This window comes from Symphalangus syndactylus, chromosome 24 (assembly GCF_028878055.3).
Source record: "Symphalangus syndactylus isolate Jambi chromosome 24, NHGRI_mSymSyn1-v2.1_pri, whole genome shotgun sequence".
NCBI classification, from domain to species: domain Eukaryota; kingdom Metazoa; phylum Chordata; class Mammalia; order Primates; family Hylobatidae; genus Symphalangus; species Symphalangus syndactylus.
Window position 1 is genome coordinate 43010370 of NC_072446.2, and position 18182 is coordinate 43028551.

The following is an 18182-nucleotide window of genomic DNA, read 5'->3' on the forward strand; positions in this document are numbered from 1 at the left end:
GAACCAGCAATTGCACTCCCATGCATTTGTCCCAGAAAAATGAAAACTTATGTACACACAGAAAACCGTGCACAAATGTTTGTAGCAGATTTATTTGTAACAGCAAAACACTGGAAACAACCAGTGTAAGACAAACTTGTCTTACAAGTGAATGGCTAAACAAACAGTATGCATCCGTACAATAAAATAACACTCAGCAATAAAAAAATAAATTATTTATATATGCAGCAACTTGTAAGGATCTCAAAGGCAGTATGTTGAGTGAAAAAATCAAACTCAAAATGTTACATACTGTACGATCCCATTTATATAACATTGTCAAAATTACGGAGCTATAGAAGAGGTTAGCACTTGCCAGAGACTTAGTGTGGTGAGGGTGGGTGTCACTATAATGAGGTAGCACCAGGGAGACCTTTATGGTTATGGAATTGTCTGTATTTTGACTATAGTGGTGATTACACAAACATACACAGGAGAGACTGAACATAAGCAAAAGCTAGGAATATTACCAGACCCAACTGGAAATAATGTTCAGCCGGGCGTGGAGGTTCATGTCTGCAATCCCAGCATTTTGGGAGGCTGAGGCGGGTGGATCAATTGAGGTCAGGAGTTCGAGACCAGCCTGGCCAACATGGTGAAACTCCGTCTCTACTAAAAATACAAAAATTAGCCAGCCGTGGTGGTGCACACCTGTAATTCCAGCTACTAGGGAGGCTGAGGCAGGAGAATTGCTTGAACCCAGGGGGCAGAGATTGCAATGAGCCAAGATTGTACCATTGCACGCTAGCCTGGGCAACAGAGTGAGACTCTATCTCAAAAAAAAAAGAAAGAAAGAAAGAAGGAACGTAAGAATATTCAAACACTTATTACAATACAGACATTGACTCTTAAATTATCCCAAATTATGATATAATCATATTCAGTTGATAGGGAATAGAAAGTGTTCACGTGTGGCATTAAGTCAGCAATGGCAGAGCATTATATTACCATCTGCAATTGTGGGAAGTCAAAAATAATGCCTAATACTGAAAAATGAAGAACTGGAGATATGAACATGTTATATGAGATATGGCAGTAAAAATCTAAGATAATCTATTAAAAGTTGAGAATAATTGCTTCTGGGAGGTAGAATATGGTTGGATGTTAAGGAGACTCCAATTTTTATATGTAAAACTTAGATAACTATTTATTTGACTCAGTGTGTACATGTAACTTTGATAAAGATAAACACTAATTTAGATCATTACATGAATGTTATAGGAGTTACACACAAAGGCCAGGTGCAGTGGCTCACACCTGTAATCCCAGCACTTTGGGAGGTGAGGAGAGCGGATCACTAGAGGTGAGGAGTTCGAGACCAGCCTGGTCAACACAGTGGAACCCTGTCTCCTGGCATGATGGCATGCGCCTGTAATCCCAACTACTCGGGAGGCTGAGACAGGAGAATCGCTTGAACCTGGGAGGCGGAGGTTGCAGTGAGCCAAGATCACACCACTGCACTCCAGCCTGGGCAACAAAGCGAGACTCCATCTAAAAAAAAAAAAAGGAGTTATATATAAAAAGAATATCCATACTATTAGCACTAGTAAGAGAATTTCATAAGCTTTCCAGCTATAAGATTGATGTTCAAAACTCAATTGCAATCCTATTCAGTAGTCAACAACCACTGAAAAAAGTAATAATAAATTTTAAAGATTCCATAAACTAGAATATATTAAAGGCGTCTCTAACTAACGATGCATAAGACCATTATAGAGAAAAAAACTGTAAAATCGTAAACTGAATTCATAAAAGAAAATCTGAATAAACAGAGGTATACCACACCCATAAATGGGAAGGCTCAATACTGGGAAAATGTAAATGTCTCCAAAATAATATATGAATTCCACGGAGTCAAATAATAAATCTAAAAGGATTTTTCATGAAACTTGATAAAGTGAGTCTAAAATGCATTTAAGCCAAGAATAATCACAACAATTTTGGATAAGAAAAGGTGAGATGATTTGCCCAAAAGATATCAAAACTTACTGTGGAGCTATGCTAAGCCAGGTACAAGAATATCTCGGAGATATTGCAGGGGAATGTTGTGGCTAGTTTGATCATCTATTGAGACCACTAAAATTTTCTCCTTATCAGCAATAAGATGTGTTGCTTTCTTATCATTCATGTGCTCACTGTAGTAGTATTTTTAATTTCCTTCAAAAACTTTTCCTTTGCATTCACAGCTAGCTGAGTGTTTGGTGCAAGAAGCCTAGCTTTCAGCCTGTCTCAGCTTTGGGCAAGCGTTTTTTTATCAAGCTTCATCGTTTCTAGATTTGATTTAAAGTGAGAGATTTGCAACTCTCGCTTTCACTTGAGCACTTAGAGGCCGTTGCAGGGTTATTAATTGGCCTAATTTCAGGCCAATGTGTCTCCCTTTGCCTCAGGGTAACTAGGGAGGCCTGAGGAGAGGGAGCAAGATGGGGCAACGGCCAGTAGGTGGAGCAGTCAGAACACACAAGACATTTTTCCATCAAGTGTGCTGTTTCATAAGGACATGGTTCGTGGAGCCGCAAAACCATTACGATAATAACATCAAAGATCATTAATCACAGATCATCAGATCAGATGTAATAATTATTAAAATTTGAAATATTGCAAGAATTATCAAAATGTGACAGAGACACGGAGTGAGCACATGCTGTTGGAAACATGGCACCAATAGACTTGCTCAATGCAGGGTTGCCACAAACCGTCAATTTGTGAAAAATGCAGTATCTGTGAAGTGCGATAAAGTGAAGCACAATTTAATTTGCCTGTATTGACAGAGAGCTAGACAAGTAGATCAGCAGAACAAAGAGCTCATCAAAGGAACCACAGATTTATAGACACTCTCTATATAGCAAAGGTGGCAGGATATCAGGGAGTGCTGGATAATTAATCCTTCTAGAAAAAAGATAATATTCCTATCACCTACAAAAAAATAAGATTCCTACCATCTATAATGCATACACACACGTGTGCACACACACCACCAGAAAAATATAGCGAGATGTGAGCGCCTGTAATCCCAGCTCCTTGGGAGGCTGAGGCAGGAGAATTACTAGAAACTGGGAGGCAGAGGTTGCAGTGAGCCTAGAACGCGCCACTGCACCCCAGCCTGGGCGATGGAGTGAGACTCCATCTTTGCCTCAGCCAGTGTCCAGAAGAGCTTTTCCCAAGTTTTCTTATTTTTATAGTTCCAGATCTTACATTTAAGTCTTAAAAAGATAAATGTAATAAAAATGCACATGGATTATATTAAAAAGCAGAGCTGTTTCTAAATGACATAGAAGACAACATGAAAAATATAAAAGTATACAGTGATCCTGAAAAAAAGTCCCAATATTTATACCACTGTATGTATAGTACAGGAATGCTCTGGCGGTGTACATCCAATTCCCTCTCCCAGCCTTTGTGCCATTGTTTCAGGTATTATATGATATTGATGCATTATTATCATAACATCCACATTGCATTATTATTATTTTTAGCTTTAAACATTCACTTATCATCTACAGAGCTTTGTTTAAATGTCTTTTAAATTTATGCATCTATTTACTGTTTCTGTTCTTCATTCTTTTGTGTGGATCCAGATTTACACCTGGTGTCATTTTCTTTGTGCCTGAAGGGTGTCCACTAGTATTTCTTGTAATTCAAGTCTGCTGGTGATGATTTCTTTTGCTTTTGTTTGATTTTAAAATATGTTAATATCGGAATAGAAGAAAGGAAAACTACTTAACTCTTTAACTTCCTAAAAGGTATCTATTTAAAAAATGCAATAAACATTCAAAAATATTATATATATAGTGAGATGAAAGGGATAAATGGAAAGAGTAAAACTTAAGCAACAATTGGAAATTGCTTTTATGTAACAAAAGCTCCCAAATCCTACCAATACTGCAGCTTTGTGCACCAAGCTAGAGGAACAAGGCGGACTCTCCCACACATGCCCAAGGAAACAAATACAAGAACGTTTATTGCAAAGTTGTACTAGCAAAACACTGAATGAAGCTTCAACATCCGTTGTGAGAAGGATCAATAAACTGTGGCATATTCTTACAATAGAAAGACCACAGAACAGTGGAAAATTAATAAAATGTAGCTCCACATGTCAATAGGAACAAGCCTCACAAACTGTGTTAAGCATAAAAAATAAAGTTCCAGAGTGCTGTGTACAGTATCATAGAATTTATATAATGTTAAAATATGAAAAGTAATACTATACATTGCTTAACGATTTATACATATGTTATAAAGTTAAAAATCATGCTTGAGAATGATAAACACCAAATTCAGAACAGTGGTTTTTTGTTGTTTTTTTTTTTTTAAAAAGAACTGAAGAACATAATGGCAAATGTTACTATTTTACAAAGATAGGATGGTAGGTCAACGGGTATTGTTTATATTTTTTCTGTACTCTTCAGAAGAGAAAAATGCTTGTGCAACTTGCCAGTGATTTCAAAATATGTGTGTGTTAAAATGAAATCATACTTTCAAAAGCCCTGCACAAAAGTAAAAACTGCTCTGAAAATTAAGAATTGTTCATGACCAGGGGCAGAATGGAAACTTCTTTTCTTGATCAGTCTGATTCTCTTGGGTGGAAGCAGGGCCAACGTGAAGCTCAGTACATCAGGGTCAAGACATCCCCGGAGTCCTCATGAAGAAAATCCATCCCTGATTCTGCTCCAAAGCTCTGAGGGAGGGAACACCAGGAGGGTGTGTGGAAGGGAGCATGTCTGCAATGGGGGTGGCAGGGATGGAATAAAGGGGTCTTTAGTGACCTACAAGTCCTTGCAGCTTCTCCCCACTTGAACCCCTTGGAAAGGGCTGGAGGTAATGTATCACAGGGCATGCAGGGGCTGTAGAGAAAAAAAAATGTTCATTCACGTGTTTGTTTATTCATGTATTAATTTCACAAATGTTTATTGAGCACCTACTATATGGTAGGTATTCTGCTTGGTCTGGATTCATGGCACAGATCAGAAACAAAGCCCATACTCATTACACCCCAATGCCACTTTCTGGGTTCTAAACTCTCTCCCATACCCACATTCACCTTTGCCACTAGTCAGAACCTCCAAGTCCCTTGAATAGGTTCTATTCATTGATTTTAGCAATACTTTCCTTATGCATCCCCAAAATATATCATATGTAAACTGAAACATGTAACAGTGTATTGGGGGACTCTGGAGTTTGGGTCTCAACATTCATACCACTACCACACCTTGGAACCCCCTCCTCCCATCTCCAGGGTCCCAAAGAATGGAATTTGAAACCTTTCCACCTCCAGGGCACTACACAATGCACGGAGTTGAAAGACTCTAGGAATCCCAAAAAACATTTGGAGAAAATAAAGAGTGTTCCCAACCTTCCCTTGAGGCTGGATCACTCTTGAGGGCCCCAGTGACTTTGTGGGCTTGGCCTGTAGGCCTCTTGCCAGCCTGCCACCCAGTACCGAAGACTAAAGCCCATCCTATGTTCACCTGTCACAGGTTCCACCTCCTGCAGATGTAGGTCACTGTGAAACTCATCACCAGCAGCACCTTGAGGCCCAGGAGGAAAACCACAAAGATAAGGGCAGGCATCTCTGGACCTAAATGCCAAAGGATAGAAGGAGCCATCACATGGGGGCTCTGTGAGTTTAAATGCCCTCTCTGAGGTCATGTAGTCAAGAAGTTCCAGAGCTTGCAGGTTGCACCTGATTCTGATTCCAAACCCATGCCTTCTCTCTACATTGAGTTCTCTCTTGGGAATAAGAGTTGACCTTGACCTGTAAGCCTCACCTTGAATTTGGCTCAACAAATGCTGATTTGAATATCGGACACATACCAGCCACTGTGCAAGGCTTTAGAGGCACAAACCTAAGTATAATATATTCAGCTCCATATCCCGAAGGCCTGTGGTCATTTAATGTAACTTTGCTACAATCTTAAGAGTTTGGTATCATTAGCACCATTTTCTAGATGAGTAAATTGAGGTTATGGGAAGGTAATTGACTCAGCTGCCTAAGTTTACAAAGTTGTAACTACTGGAAACTAAATTTTAAAGTAATCTTACCTGAATTCAAGTAATAGGTATCAATAGCTGATATTTCTTGTAGACCATAGGCAAAGTTCACATGTATTAATTCATTTAATCTTCATAAAGACAACGAATTAGGAACCTTTATTAGACACTATCTACAGATGGGCAGACTGAAGCACACAGGGGTGAAGTGCCTGTGCAAGAATCAAGGGGAAGAGGCTATTCTATCATTGGAACAGACATCATGCAAGCAGGTTTTATGTGCATGCAAGCTCGCCTCCATATAACCAAAACAAATATTTTAAACAAGACAGCCTTGCTGACAACCATCTCAGAAGCACCAGTAGTGAGTGCACTAAGCTGAACTCTCTCTTGGGAATTTTGAAGGAGCTTGAGCCAGGAGATCACTCTTTCCACAGAAATTAAAGAACCTTTCAGGATGGCCAGATTTAAAGGAATCCACTGGCCAGAAACCATTCTGGTTATTTAAGGAATCACAGACTCTCAAGTGGGATAAGACCTCATTGATTATCAAGCTCCCCCTCCTCTGAGTACCTTCTGAAATCCACTCAGGATACAGAAGTGACCCCAGGTGCTCATAGAAGAAGAAGTGAACTTACCTGTGCTCCCAATGGGCTTATAAGCAGTGTGGGCTGCTGTGGACAGTATGAGGTTGGCCCGTTTGGGAGGCTGTCCCTCATGTTCCACCATGCAGGTGAGCACCCGCTCAGGCCCCTGCACTGATGCATTCACCAGCAGCAGGTTTTGCAGGGTGTAGGACCCATCATCATTCTTCTTTAATGTGGGTTGCTCAGTGCTTTTGAGTGTATGGCAGTCCTCTAGCCAGGCGAGGTGCAAGTTTTGTGGATAGAATCTCTGCACGAGGCAAGTAACAGCCACCAAGCTGGAGGAGGTGGAAGACTGGGACACTGTCACTGTAGGGGGAACTGACAAAGCCCAGAGAAAGCAAACAATTATTGTGGGAAGCCATCTGTAGGTGCCTAGGAGCTCCTTGAAGATGAAGTCATCTGCCTAGGGCCTAACCAGAGCCTGCCACAGAGGAATACTTTAGGTATTGGTTAACAAATGCACACATAATAAGGAAATGCATGATTGAATGACAGTGAAAATTCATGAGTGAATGCATGCCTGGATGGATGGATGGATGGATGGATGGATGGATGGATGGATGGTTAGATGGATGGGTGGGTGGATGGATGAGTGGATGGATGGATGGATGGATGGATGGATGGATGGATGGATGGTTGGATGGGATTGAAGAAAGCCATTTAATCTTTCTTTTCTTTTTCGCTTTGGCCATTAAAGATGAAAAGATGAGGTATGAATTCCACTGAAGAAGCTACAAATCATTTAACTTACTCTATGACTAGATAATTTTAAGATTTGAAGATTCAAAGACTCTAAGTCTTAGACTCCAAGATATTAAGATTGTACATAGGAAGGAACTTCAGATTAGAGAGGTTAAGTAACTTGCCCGAGGCACAAGTAGCAAAGGTGGGATTACACCAGAGACAGTAGGTTTTACCTTTATGCTATTCTAACACCCAAACTACGAGGCTATAAGCATTTATGATTCTAGGCTTCCAAAATTATGATCTAATGACTTCCAGAATTTTTTCAGCCAGATTTTCAGCTATGCAATAGAATGTATTCACAATAAGGAAAATAGGACAAATTTGAAGTCCTATAAAACACTGAATATTTCAATAGACTTATGAACACACAACACGATGCAGCTCTAATGCTAAACTGAGGGCTGGGAGATCTGGATTCTGGTCCTTGCACTGATACCATAGCCAACTGTGAGACCTATGCAAGTCACTTTCCCTCTGTTTCTAAGACTCTAAAATTATGAAATTCTCTGAAGTCAGATCAGCTCTCACGGGCCTAGTTAAGACAGATTTCAGCTCTTGGTCTAGGGTAGAGAAAGCAGCTCTTTCTGTAGTGCAATTTGAAGGAGTTACAGGAATCCAACTCCCAAATATTCTTTTCTCATCCTCAACGTACCCAGACTTGTAAAAGTCTATCAATGATGTTGCTAATGGCAGCTGAGGCAGACAGCATCCCTGAGCTTTTTACCTGCACTTAGTCTTTCTCTTTCAGCACACAGGGAGAGCATAGGATCTCACCAAGGAAAGAGCAAAGCCTGAGAATGCAGGACTCCGGGTGTTGAAGTCCTGGTAACTGGGGTGATGCCCATGGAGAAGAGGGCAAGGTAAGGTGCCTCCACACAACTGTCGTGGGTTCTAGAAGGTGGCCAGGATCAAAAAAAATAAAAAAGGATAAGAGGCTGAGATGGCCCATTTCAACCGCCATGAGTTTTCCTGGCTGTCTGGTGTCCAGGCCAGTGTTGGGAGGACAAAGGCCTGAGTACAGCTGATGACAACTGCTCCCATCCCCTGAATGTCAGTGTTTGAGGCGGTGTGCATGCATTCTCTTATTCAATTCTCACAAAACCAAAAAATGTAAACACTGAAGCTACTTGGTATCAGAAAAAAAAAGTGCCACTTAGAAGCAGCCTACACAAAATCAGGCCTCAATTTCATAGAAATTATAAAAAAGGAATTGGTTGGAACATCATCTTGAAAAGCATTTGAATTTTTAAAAATTTACTTAATTTATATTTGCATATAAATATATAATATAATTGCAAAGAGGCACCAACTCTTAGAATAATTGTTAGGAGTGGACAGAAGCTGGCATCATTTTTTTCTCAGAAGTTATACTATAGTACCAACAAATCCTTCATTTCAAATCTCACATTTATAGCACAATCATTAAAGAGTAATTTTGAAAAATCATTTGAAATTATTTGAGTGTTCTATCAATTTTCATAGGGGCATCTTTTAATCGAAGTGCTCTCTTTTGAAGTACCCACAGTATCATTAGCATCATGAATTTTTTCTTATTATTATGATTCCATTTTTAACACTCAAAGGCTTTGCCTGTGATCCCTGCAGCTCCTCAATATCACCTGCCTCAACTTCTTGAAATAAAAATTTTTCAAGATCTCAGATTGCACTGTGCAATGGATATGGATTCTATTTGCACAAGATGGTGTGAGGTTGTCACACATCAATCAAGGCAAGACCAACCTCCTATAGCAGAGGGTTTCTGGGCTCCACGCCTCCTCTCCCAGCTGCCTGACCTCAGCGCAGTGGTGCAAGACAGTACTACTCACACCGAGTCCCACCTTTGGCTTCCAAAACCCTTTTCCTCTTCTCTGCCTCGCATTTCTCTGTAAACATGAAATGCTACCTCCCGACTGCAGGCACATCCCCACCTCTCCTCCTTCATGAGACAATTCTCAGGCATAGTCTACCCAGTTCTTCAGAGGGTCTCCAGTGTCATTGGGCCCCAGTTTTCCACAGGGCCATCCAGCTTAATAACTCACTCTTTCTTGGCTGACCCCCTGCAAAGCTAGTATCTCTCTCCCTGCTCCCCCATCCCAACCTCTCAGCATCACCCTCCAACCACCTGCCGCCAAGTCCTGGGTTCAGGCTCTGCTTTCAGGGGAACCCAAATAAAGACACCCACAAAGATATTTCCATGAGAGGAAGCACAGCCCTGAGATGAGTGCAGTGTTGAGTAGGAAGGGGCTTGGAGTGGGAGCTAATTTTATATGCAATCGATTTATTTTTGAAAATTTGTATTTTCTATAACTTTTGCTCCTCGACAGCATTGTCCTAGCTCCAGAGAATTACATAATAAATACTCAGATAAGGAAGATTCCCTGAACTATCATTTCTCTATTTTACAGGCAAAGATACTGAGGATGGGAGAACATAAGCAGCTTGCAGGAGCTCCCACAACTGGTAAATAGAGCAGAGTTGGAAGCTGGAATTCATGCCAAGGTTTCTCACTCACCAGCTTTACAATCTTCAGCAGCCTTCACTTCTTTGAGCCTCAGTTTCCTTCTGTAACCCACAAATGGCACAAACAGTATAGGGAAGTTCTATGCATTAAAGTCCATTCACATGAGTGTGCTTTACTGTCTGTGTGCTGTAAATATTTGAGACATTACTACCAATATTTTCCACCATGTAGCATGATGTGTTTACTTCCCAATAGCACACTTCTCCCCCTATTTTGTGAATGAGAAAATGAAGAGAGATATAGTTTGTAGATTTTAAAGTCCAATATACATTCAAGGAATTAATTTTACTGCTATGCAAGCTTGGACCACTCACTTGCCTTCTCTGACTTTTACAGTTGTCAGAACAATGGGATGATCATTAAGATTTCTTCTAGGCATGACACTTTATGACCTCATGGAATTCACAGATCTGCCAAGCGTTGGTTCAACCCATCTAAAGACACCACAGGCCCTAGAATTTAGTTTCCCAAGCCCTTCAAATCTTCTTCCTATAAAATAATGATAATAATAAAATTGAATTCCCAGAAGATATCCTGTCTCCATTTTACAGATGAAAGAAGTGAGTTCTGAGAAGTGCTGTAAATAATAATAACAACAACAATTGCCACTTCTGAGTAGTTAGTATGAGCAAGGCACTGTCTTACGTGCTTTACAGGTATTAGTTCACTAAATTCTTGCCTCAATCAAACGAGGGATGTGCTTGCTTATCATTGAGGGCCCTTCTTCATTTTTCATTGAGGAAACTGAGGCTTTGAGAAGTCCCCACCCCAACTCTGCACTACCTCAGCTGAGCAGAGAGAGAGATCTTACCCCGGAGGTACTGGTCCAGGCCAATGGTTTTCTGGAAAAACCGCATCAACTTGTGCTCGACATGGCAAACGACGTGGGAGAACACATCATCATCCGTCAGCGGGACAAGCACACTGCTGGTCACATTGTAGGTGTGTCCACTGTACTGGATGCTGGTCTGGGGGTTTGGGAGCTCGTGTTTGTTTTTAAGCCAGGTCACAGTAACCTGGTGTGTCGAGAACCCGGAGGATGTGTAGGTCAATCGGATCCTTGTGCCGGGCTCAGATCGCTGAAGGGGGCCTTGCAACTTGTAAGGCTGGACACTCTGGCCTGCAAGGATAGACCCCTCCCATGAGAGGGCACAGAGGTGCCTGAACCCCAGTGTGAACAAATACACTGCATCTGCCAAGAAGCCCATTGCTTCCTCTTTCATAAGATGTAAAGGTTGTGTTCTGATAGGAACCAGTTTCTGAATCTGATAACGGAGGCCAGACAGTGAAACTGTAGCAATGGGCAACGGCAGTTTGTAAGGGGGTCAACTCCTACAGATACCGCATAGCAAACACTCACTTGGCACTTACCTTGCCTACAGGCTCTTCCCTAAGTCACTGAGTTCTCACAGCAGCCCTCAGAAGTGGGAGCTGTTACTATCCCCATTTGGCAGATGAGGAAACTGAGGCCAGGCAGGCTAAGTAACTTGTCTAAGGTCCGTTAGTCAGTGGCAGAGCTGGGATCTTAGCCAGGTAGTCAGGCTCCAGGGTCAGCACCCCTTACTGTCACTCAGCCTTACCCTCAGTCTTTGAAAATGGAAGAGAACCTCATTTCTCAGACGCCGGGTCATGGAGAAGAGGTTAGAACCATAGAGAAAAGGTTAGGAGCACAGGCTTTAGGATCTCACTCAACCCAAGTTTACATTTCCACTCTCCACTGGAGCCCAAGCAACTTAACTCTCTGAGCCTCAGTTTTCTCATCTGTATAATGGGGGTGATTTTTTTAATAGAAGAAGAATGGCTTAAATTTTATAACAATTATTCATCCCATTTTGATATCTGGAGTATAATTAAATTCAGACTTCTTTTGTTTATTTAGCCATTAGGTTTGATGAAGTACATTTTTCTTTTCTTTCTTTTTTTAAATTTTATTTTACTTTAAGTTCTGGGATAGATGTACAGAATGCGCAGGTTTGTTACATAGGTAAACATATGCCATGGTGGTTTGCTGCCCCTATCAACCCATTACCTAGGTATTAAGGCCCACATGCATTAGCTTTTGGTCCTGATGCTCTCCTTCCCCTCACCCGCTGCAACAGGCCTTGGTGTGTGTTGTTCTCCTCCGTGTGTCCATGTGTTCTCATTGTTCAGCTCCCACTTATGAGTGAGAACATGCAGTGTTTGAGTTTCTCTTCCTGCATTAGTTTGCTGAAGATGATGGCTTCCAGCTTTATCCATGTCCCTGCAAAGGACACAATCTCATCCCTTTTTATGGCTGCATAGTATTCCATGGGGGTATATGTACCATATTTTATTTATCCAGTCTATTACCGATGGGCATTTGGGTTGATTCCATGTCAAGGAATTAATTTTACTGCTTTGCTATTGTGAGTAGTGCTGCAATGAACATACGCATGTATGTATCTTTGTAATAGAATGATTTATATTCCTTTGGGTATGTACCCAGTAATGGGATTGCTGGGTCAAATGGTATTTCTGGTTCTAGATCCTTGAGGAGTCACCACACTGTCTTCCACAATGGTTGAACTAATTTACATTTCCACCAACAACGTAAAAGCGTTCCTATTTCTTCGCAGCCTTGCCAGATCTGTCATTTCTTGAGTTTTTAATACCATTCTGACTGGTGTGAGATGGTATCTAATTGTGGTTTTGATTTGCATTTCTCTCAGAGTTAATTAATAAATTAAGTGATGTAACTAGTGTAGAATATGTGGCACACAGTAATCACTATATAAACGGTAGCCCTCAGCAGCATATACTCACAATGACCATCCAAGGAATTATTATTAATCATATTTTTAATATTAACAGATAAAGAAAAGGCTCAGGGAGGGTTAGTGACGCATCCAAGGGCCTCACAGTGAACAGAACTGACATTGTAACCCAGGAGTTCTGACTCCAAGTCAAGGCCTTTTTCTGTTACATCATAGCTGCCTCTACTTCTGCACAGTTGGCTCTGTATTAACCAATGACCTTTAATATTGTCCTACTTGCAGCTCAGCTCTGGGCTAGGTACTGTGGAGACTGCAAACAGTCACTGCAGAGAACTTGCTATGGGCCCCATTGTCCAGATGCCAGGCAGGAGTCAAGGAAAGGAATCTTAAGCAGGGCTCTTTGAGGTGGGTATAACAATTGTCATTGCAGCGATGGAAAACTTGACTCAGAAAGGGAGTTGCTGCCAGGTGCGGTGGCTCACGCCTGTAAGCCAGCACTTTGGGAGGCTGAGAGAGGTGGATTACCTGAGGTCAGGAGTTCGAGACAAGCCTGACCAACATGGTGAAACCCCATCTCTACTAAAAATACAAAATTAGCTGGCCATGGTGGTGTGTGCCTGTAATCCCAGCTACTTGGGAAGCTGAGGCAGGAGAATCACTTGAACCCGAGAGGCAGAGATTGCAGTGAACTGAAATCACACCACTGCACTCCAGCCTGGGCAACAAGAGCAAAACTCCATCTCAAAAAAAGAAAGGGAGTTGTTTTGTCTTAGGTCACATTGCTGGGGACACTGATCTGTTTGACTCCAACGTTTGGCCACCTCGAAACATAAGAGCCAGTCCCTGCTTCAAGGATGTGAGAGTCTAATCATGGAAGATGGGTGTAAATGGAATAAAACCCCAGGTCGGGGGACTTTCGGAATGCCCTTGTAGTTTAAGTGCCAATTGTGAGAACTAACTGGTATGGACAGATAAGACCACACAATTCAGGAAGACATAAATACCAGAAATAGATCATTTAAAATTGAGATTTGAGAAGAGACTTGAGATAACACTAAGCTTTGTATTCTCGGGCAAGATAGGAAAGAAAAATGCAGAAAAACACATTGAATTTTTGAACAGACATGCCTGCATTCTAACCCCAGCTATGCTGTTTGGAACCTCTGAGACCTTGGTCCCGGTGCTAGCTCTGGGCTCTGTTGTAGGATCAGATAACATATTTGAGGATGCCTAGCATGCAGTAAATGCTCTATGGGTGTCAGCCAGTAGGAACAGAGACACAGAGTGGGGAGTGCATAACAGGTGAGGGTGCTGATGAAGGCATTTATGGGCCAGGTTGGGGAAGGACAGCTGCAATGCTTTGTTAACACCAAATAGAAAGGGGCCTAAATGCCAGAAAGGGAAGGGGCTGCCCTTCCCCCTGCAGACCACGGGGCCCCACAAAGCTACATAGCGGAGCCGTATAATCAAAAGGATGCTCCCAGGGGGTTAATGTTGCAGCAGTGGGCCAGATATACTGTATGCAGGCAAAAGAGAAAAATAAAAGAAGAAAAAACCAGCATGAGTCAATAAAGAAATATTGAAACTTGCTTCTGATCAGAAAGGACCAGTTTTGAGTTTTTCAGCCAGACCTGTATATCCTGCTGGGTGAGCGTTTTTCTTATTTCTGCTGGACAACAGACAAAAAGGCACAGGGAAATTGAAAGCTGAGTGGGATCCTTCCCCTTAAGAATTCTTAAAACAGCCAGATAGAGGCCAATTCCGTCAGGGAGAGAGAGAACGCCAGGTGGAGGGCCCTGGTGGGAAGATGGGCTGTTGTTGCCGGTCCCGCACCCTTGCTCTGGCAGTGGCCTGCGCTGTAATACCTCGTACACCGAGGCATACACCCTCACCGCCCACAAGGGGCTGTCCTTTCTGACCACGTGGTTCTGGAGGGCTGTGAGTCCATATGCTGGCTTACCCCTAGCTCACAAGGCCCGGCCAATCCTAAGAACGTCCACCCACCCTCTCGGACACCGTCCACCCCCACTACCCAGCCTGCCACTCTGGGCCAGTAATTCATTCTCCCAAGCTCATCCAAGCTGAACCGAAGGAAAGCAGCCCGCGCTCTCTGGGTCTGAACTGCCAGCAGACAGCTCCCTCTTGTGGAGAAAACAGTTTGAGGACGCAAAGAGTGAGAGAGAGACGGAGGTAGAGGAGATTCCAGCAGGCAAGGCGGGCCAGAGAAACTATCGGCAGAGCTAACAGACAACCCACAAAATGGGAGAAAATATTCGCAAACTATGCATCCGACAAAGGTCTAAGATCCACAATCTATAAGGAATTTAAATAAACTAACAGGTAAAAATATAACACTATTAAAAAGTGGGCAAAGGATGTGAACAGCTACTTTTCAAAAGAAGACACACCCGTGGCAAACAAGCATGTGAAAAAACGTTCATCACTAATCATTAAAGAAATGCAAATAAAAACCACAATGAGATACCATCCCACACCAGCCAGAATGGCTATGATTACAAAGTCAAAAAATAACACAGGCTGTACACAAACTCCCCCACACACAATTTACCTGTATGAAAACCTGCACATGGGCCCCAACCTAAAACCAAAGCTAAAAAAATAATAATAAGATAATATAAAAACACTCAAAAAAGGGAGAAAGTGAAGAGGACAAGGAAAAAGAGAAGGATGGAAGGAGAAGGAAAGTGAGGGGGAAAAGGAAGGGGAAAGGAGGAGGAGGATCTGTTCTGACCCCATGCAAGGGCCTGCACTGACTCAAAGGGCCTGTCCTGACTCCATGTAAGTGCCTGTCCTGACCCTATGTAAGGGCCTGCACTGACCCTGTGTAAGGGCCTGTCTGACCTCGTGTAAGGGCCTGTCCTGACCCCATGTAAGGGCCTGTCCTGACCCCGTGTAAGGGCCTGCCCTGACCCTGTGTAAGGCCCTGCATGGACCCTCTTTTCCAGCTGAATTCAGAATTCTGGCCTCTGTTTAAAGTTGCCATCCAGAAACTTTCAACTGTGCCAGTCTTGATTAATAGCCTTTCTAGAAAGCACTTTGGTGCTCAGCAGTCCTTAATCTCTGCCATTTCTTGCAGTCAAGTGTTAAGGTGGAGAACTTTCAACACCAAGAATGCATGGAATTAGGGAAGGGGAGTCCCACCCTTTCTTCTTGGGGAGGGTGTGGAGGAAGGCGTGAGGAGTGCAGTCTGGGGGCGAATGTGTGAGAGTTGTATCACCAGCTGAGGGTATCCTTCCTTCCTTCACCATCATCCAATGCTGCCCTGAGTCTCTGACCCTCCCCAGCCGTGCTGCCCACAGGGGATATCCAGAGGGGCTGGGCCAGAGGCTGCACCCACCTTTCCCCTGCCTGCGCACCTGGGCTTGCAGGGTGATGTTGGCCTTGAGTGGGGGCTGCTCATCGTGGACCACCCAGCAAGCAAACTCACGGTCCTCCAGCGTGGCCTCTGCCTGCCACGTGTGCTCCAGAGAGTATGTCCCATCTGGATTTCTGGTGGCCTGAGGGGACACCAGGGTCTGGATCATGCGCCTGTTCTCCATCCAGGTGAGTCGCAGGTGGGCGGGATAGAAGTGGAGGACGTGGCAGGTGAGATTCACTCTGTCTTGCACACGTACATGGGTCCCAGAGGGTTCAGTGGTGATCTTCAGGGTGGGGACAACTAGACAGAGGAATAGGAAGTAAGATCTGGTGAAATCAGCCCCTGCCTGTGGCCACCCATGCTTCCCTCTCCCAGGGAACAGCCTCAGGTTCTCTTGCCTTTTTTTAAAGAAATATTTTTTTATTGTATGCGCAATGTAAAGCAAATAGGGCTAAATGTTAATATTCATTAAATATGGGTAAGGGTACATGGGTGTCTGCTATATTCTGTATTTTTGAAATATTTCATATCAGAAAATATAATTTTAAGAATTAGTAAAAGGTGATGCCCATGATGACAGGGACTTTATTTTGCTCGTTGCTGCATCCCCAGCACTGAGCACAGTGTCTGGCATACAGTGGATATTCATTATTATTAAATGAATAATAAACATTTTAAATAAAAAACTGTAACAATGACATTAATAGAACAAAGATGTTTAGAAAGGGAGTCTGAGATCAGATAATAACAAGATCAAATATTCATAAGTAAATCACTGCATGCCATGCACAGTTATGTGTGTTTTATAAAGAATAATTCATTTAATCTTCACAGGACACCTATGAAGTAGGTCCTCATTTTATTCCTATCATATAAAGAAACCGGCATTAAATAGTCAAGTAACTCGCAAGATCCCACAAATTGTAAAGTGGCACAGCTAGGATTAAAACCCAGATGGTGGGCCCCTGGAACCTGCGCTTATAACCACAATACACATGATCAGAAATCCACAAGGAATTCCATTTCCCCATTTATGAAATGGGGCTTTGGGCAAAAACCCTGAAAGCTAGATGCTTCCAGGGTTAATGTCCACCCCACCTGACTGCCCATTCACCTCGGAGCACTTGGGAGAGATTCATGGTTGTTTTCAGGGGCTCTGCCAGGGCCCTGTGGGTGACTTTGCAGGTGATCTCAGATGAGACATCCTGTCGGGTCAGTGTCACCCATGCCTTGCTGGTAATGAAGTCATTGCCTCCATTGTCAGGCACCAGGCTCTGAGCTGAAGCTGGATGTTCATCACTGTCCTTTAACCAGGTAACACAGAAGTCCTGGGAGAAGTCCTGGGAGTTGAAGGGGCCAGCAGTACAGTTGAAAGGTGCCGTGTCTCCAGGGCTTGTCCTCTGAGATGGACCAGTCAGAGAGATGAAGGGCTGTCCAGCTAAGGAAAGAGCAACTGTGACTGCACACTGAGAGTGGGACACACCCTACAGGCACCCGTGGCACCAGAGCTGTGTCAGGCCCTGGGGACCTACTATGTGCTGTGTCTGATTCTGTCTTCAGGCAGCATATTGGCATTTGATCACAAGAAAACAAGCAAATGCAAATGTGATTATGATTGAGCCCAATGCCGTCAAGGAAACCCAAAGAGTGCACAGATGGAGAATAGGGGGAGGACTTATTCTAGAAGGGCAGCTGGGGAAGAATTCCTTGAGGAGGTGACATCATTGAGCTGAAACTCAGGAATGAATAGGAGCTAGCCATGGGAAGGGACAGAGGAAGGACATTCCAGACAGCGGGGACAGCAGGAGAGAAGGACCTCGGGCAGGAAGGTCTTGGTGGGCTTGAGAAACTGAGAAGTCTGTACGACCCTAGTGTCATGGCAAAGAGGTCCAGAGTGAGAAGAGCCTGGGGACCATGGTGATGATCTTGATTCTATTCTGAGATTGATGGGAAGCCAGCAGAGACTTTAACAGAGGGGCAAATTGGTCTGATGTATATTTTTTAGAGGATAACTGGTTTGTTGTGTGGAGAATGGGAAGAAGCGTGGCAGGAATGGAAGCAGGGAGACCAGTGGGGAAGCTGGTACAGGCCTCCACGCCGAGGTGATGGTAGTCTGGACTAGGGTG

The 18182-nt window shown here is 43.1% G+C and overlaps 1 gene segment (V, D, J or C); it reads right to left on the bottom strand.

The window, feature by feature from the left end:
* Positions 1–3968: 3968 nt before the first annotated feature.
* Positions 3969–18182, bottom strand: part of LOC129474822 (signal-regulatory protein beta-1-like) — a 127772-nt gene continuing 113558 nt past the window's right edge. Inside the window, 6 exon segments of the C gene segment in view lie at positions 3969–4880; positions 5505–5614; positions 6666–6992; positions 10754–11062; positions 16036–16356; positions 17171–17494. Coding sequence covers positions 5508–5614; positions 6666–6992; positions 10754–11062; positions 16036–16356; positions 17171–17494 — 1388 coding nt within the window.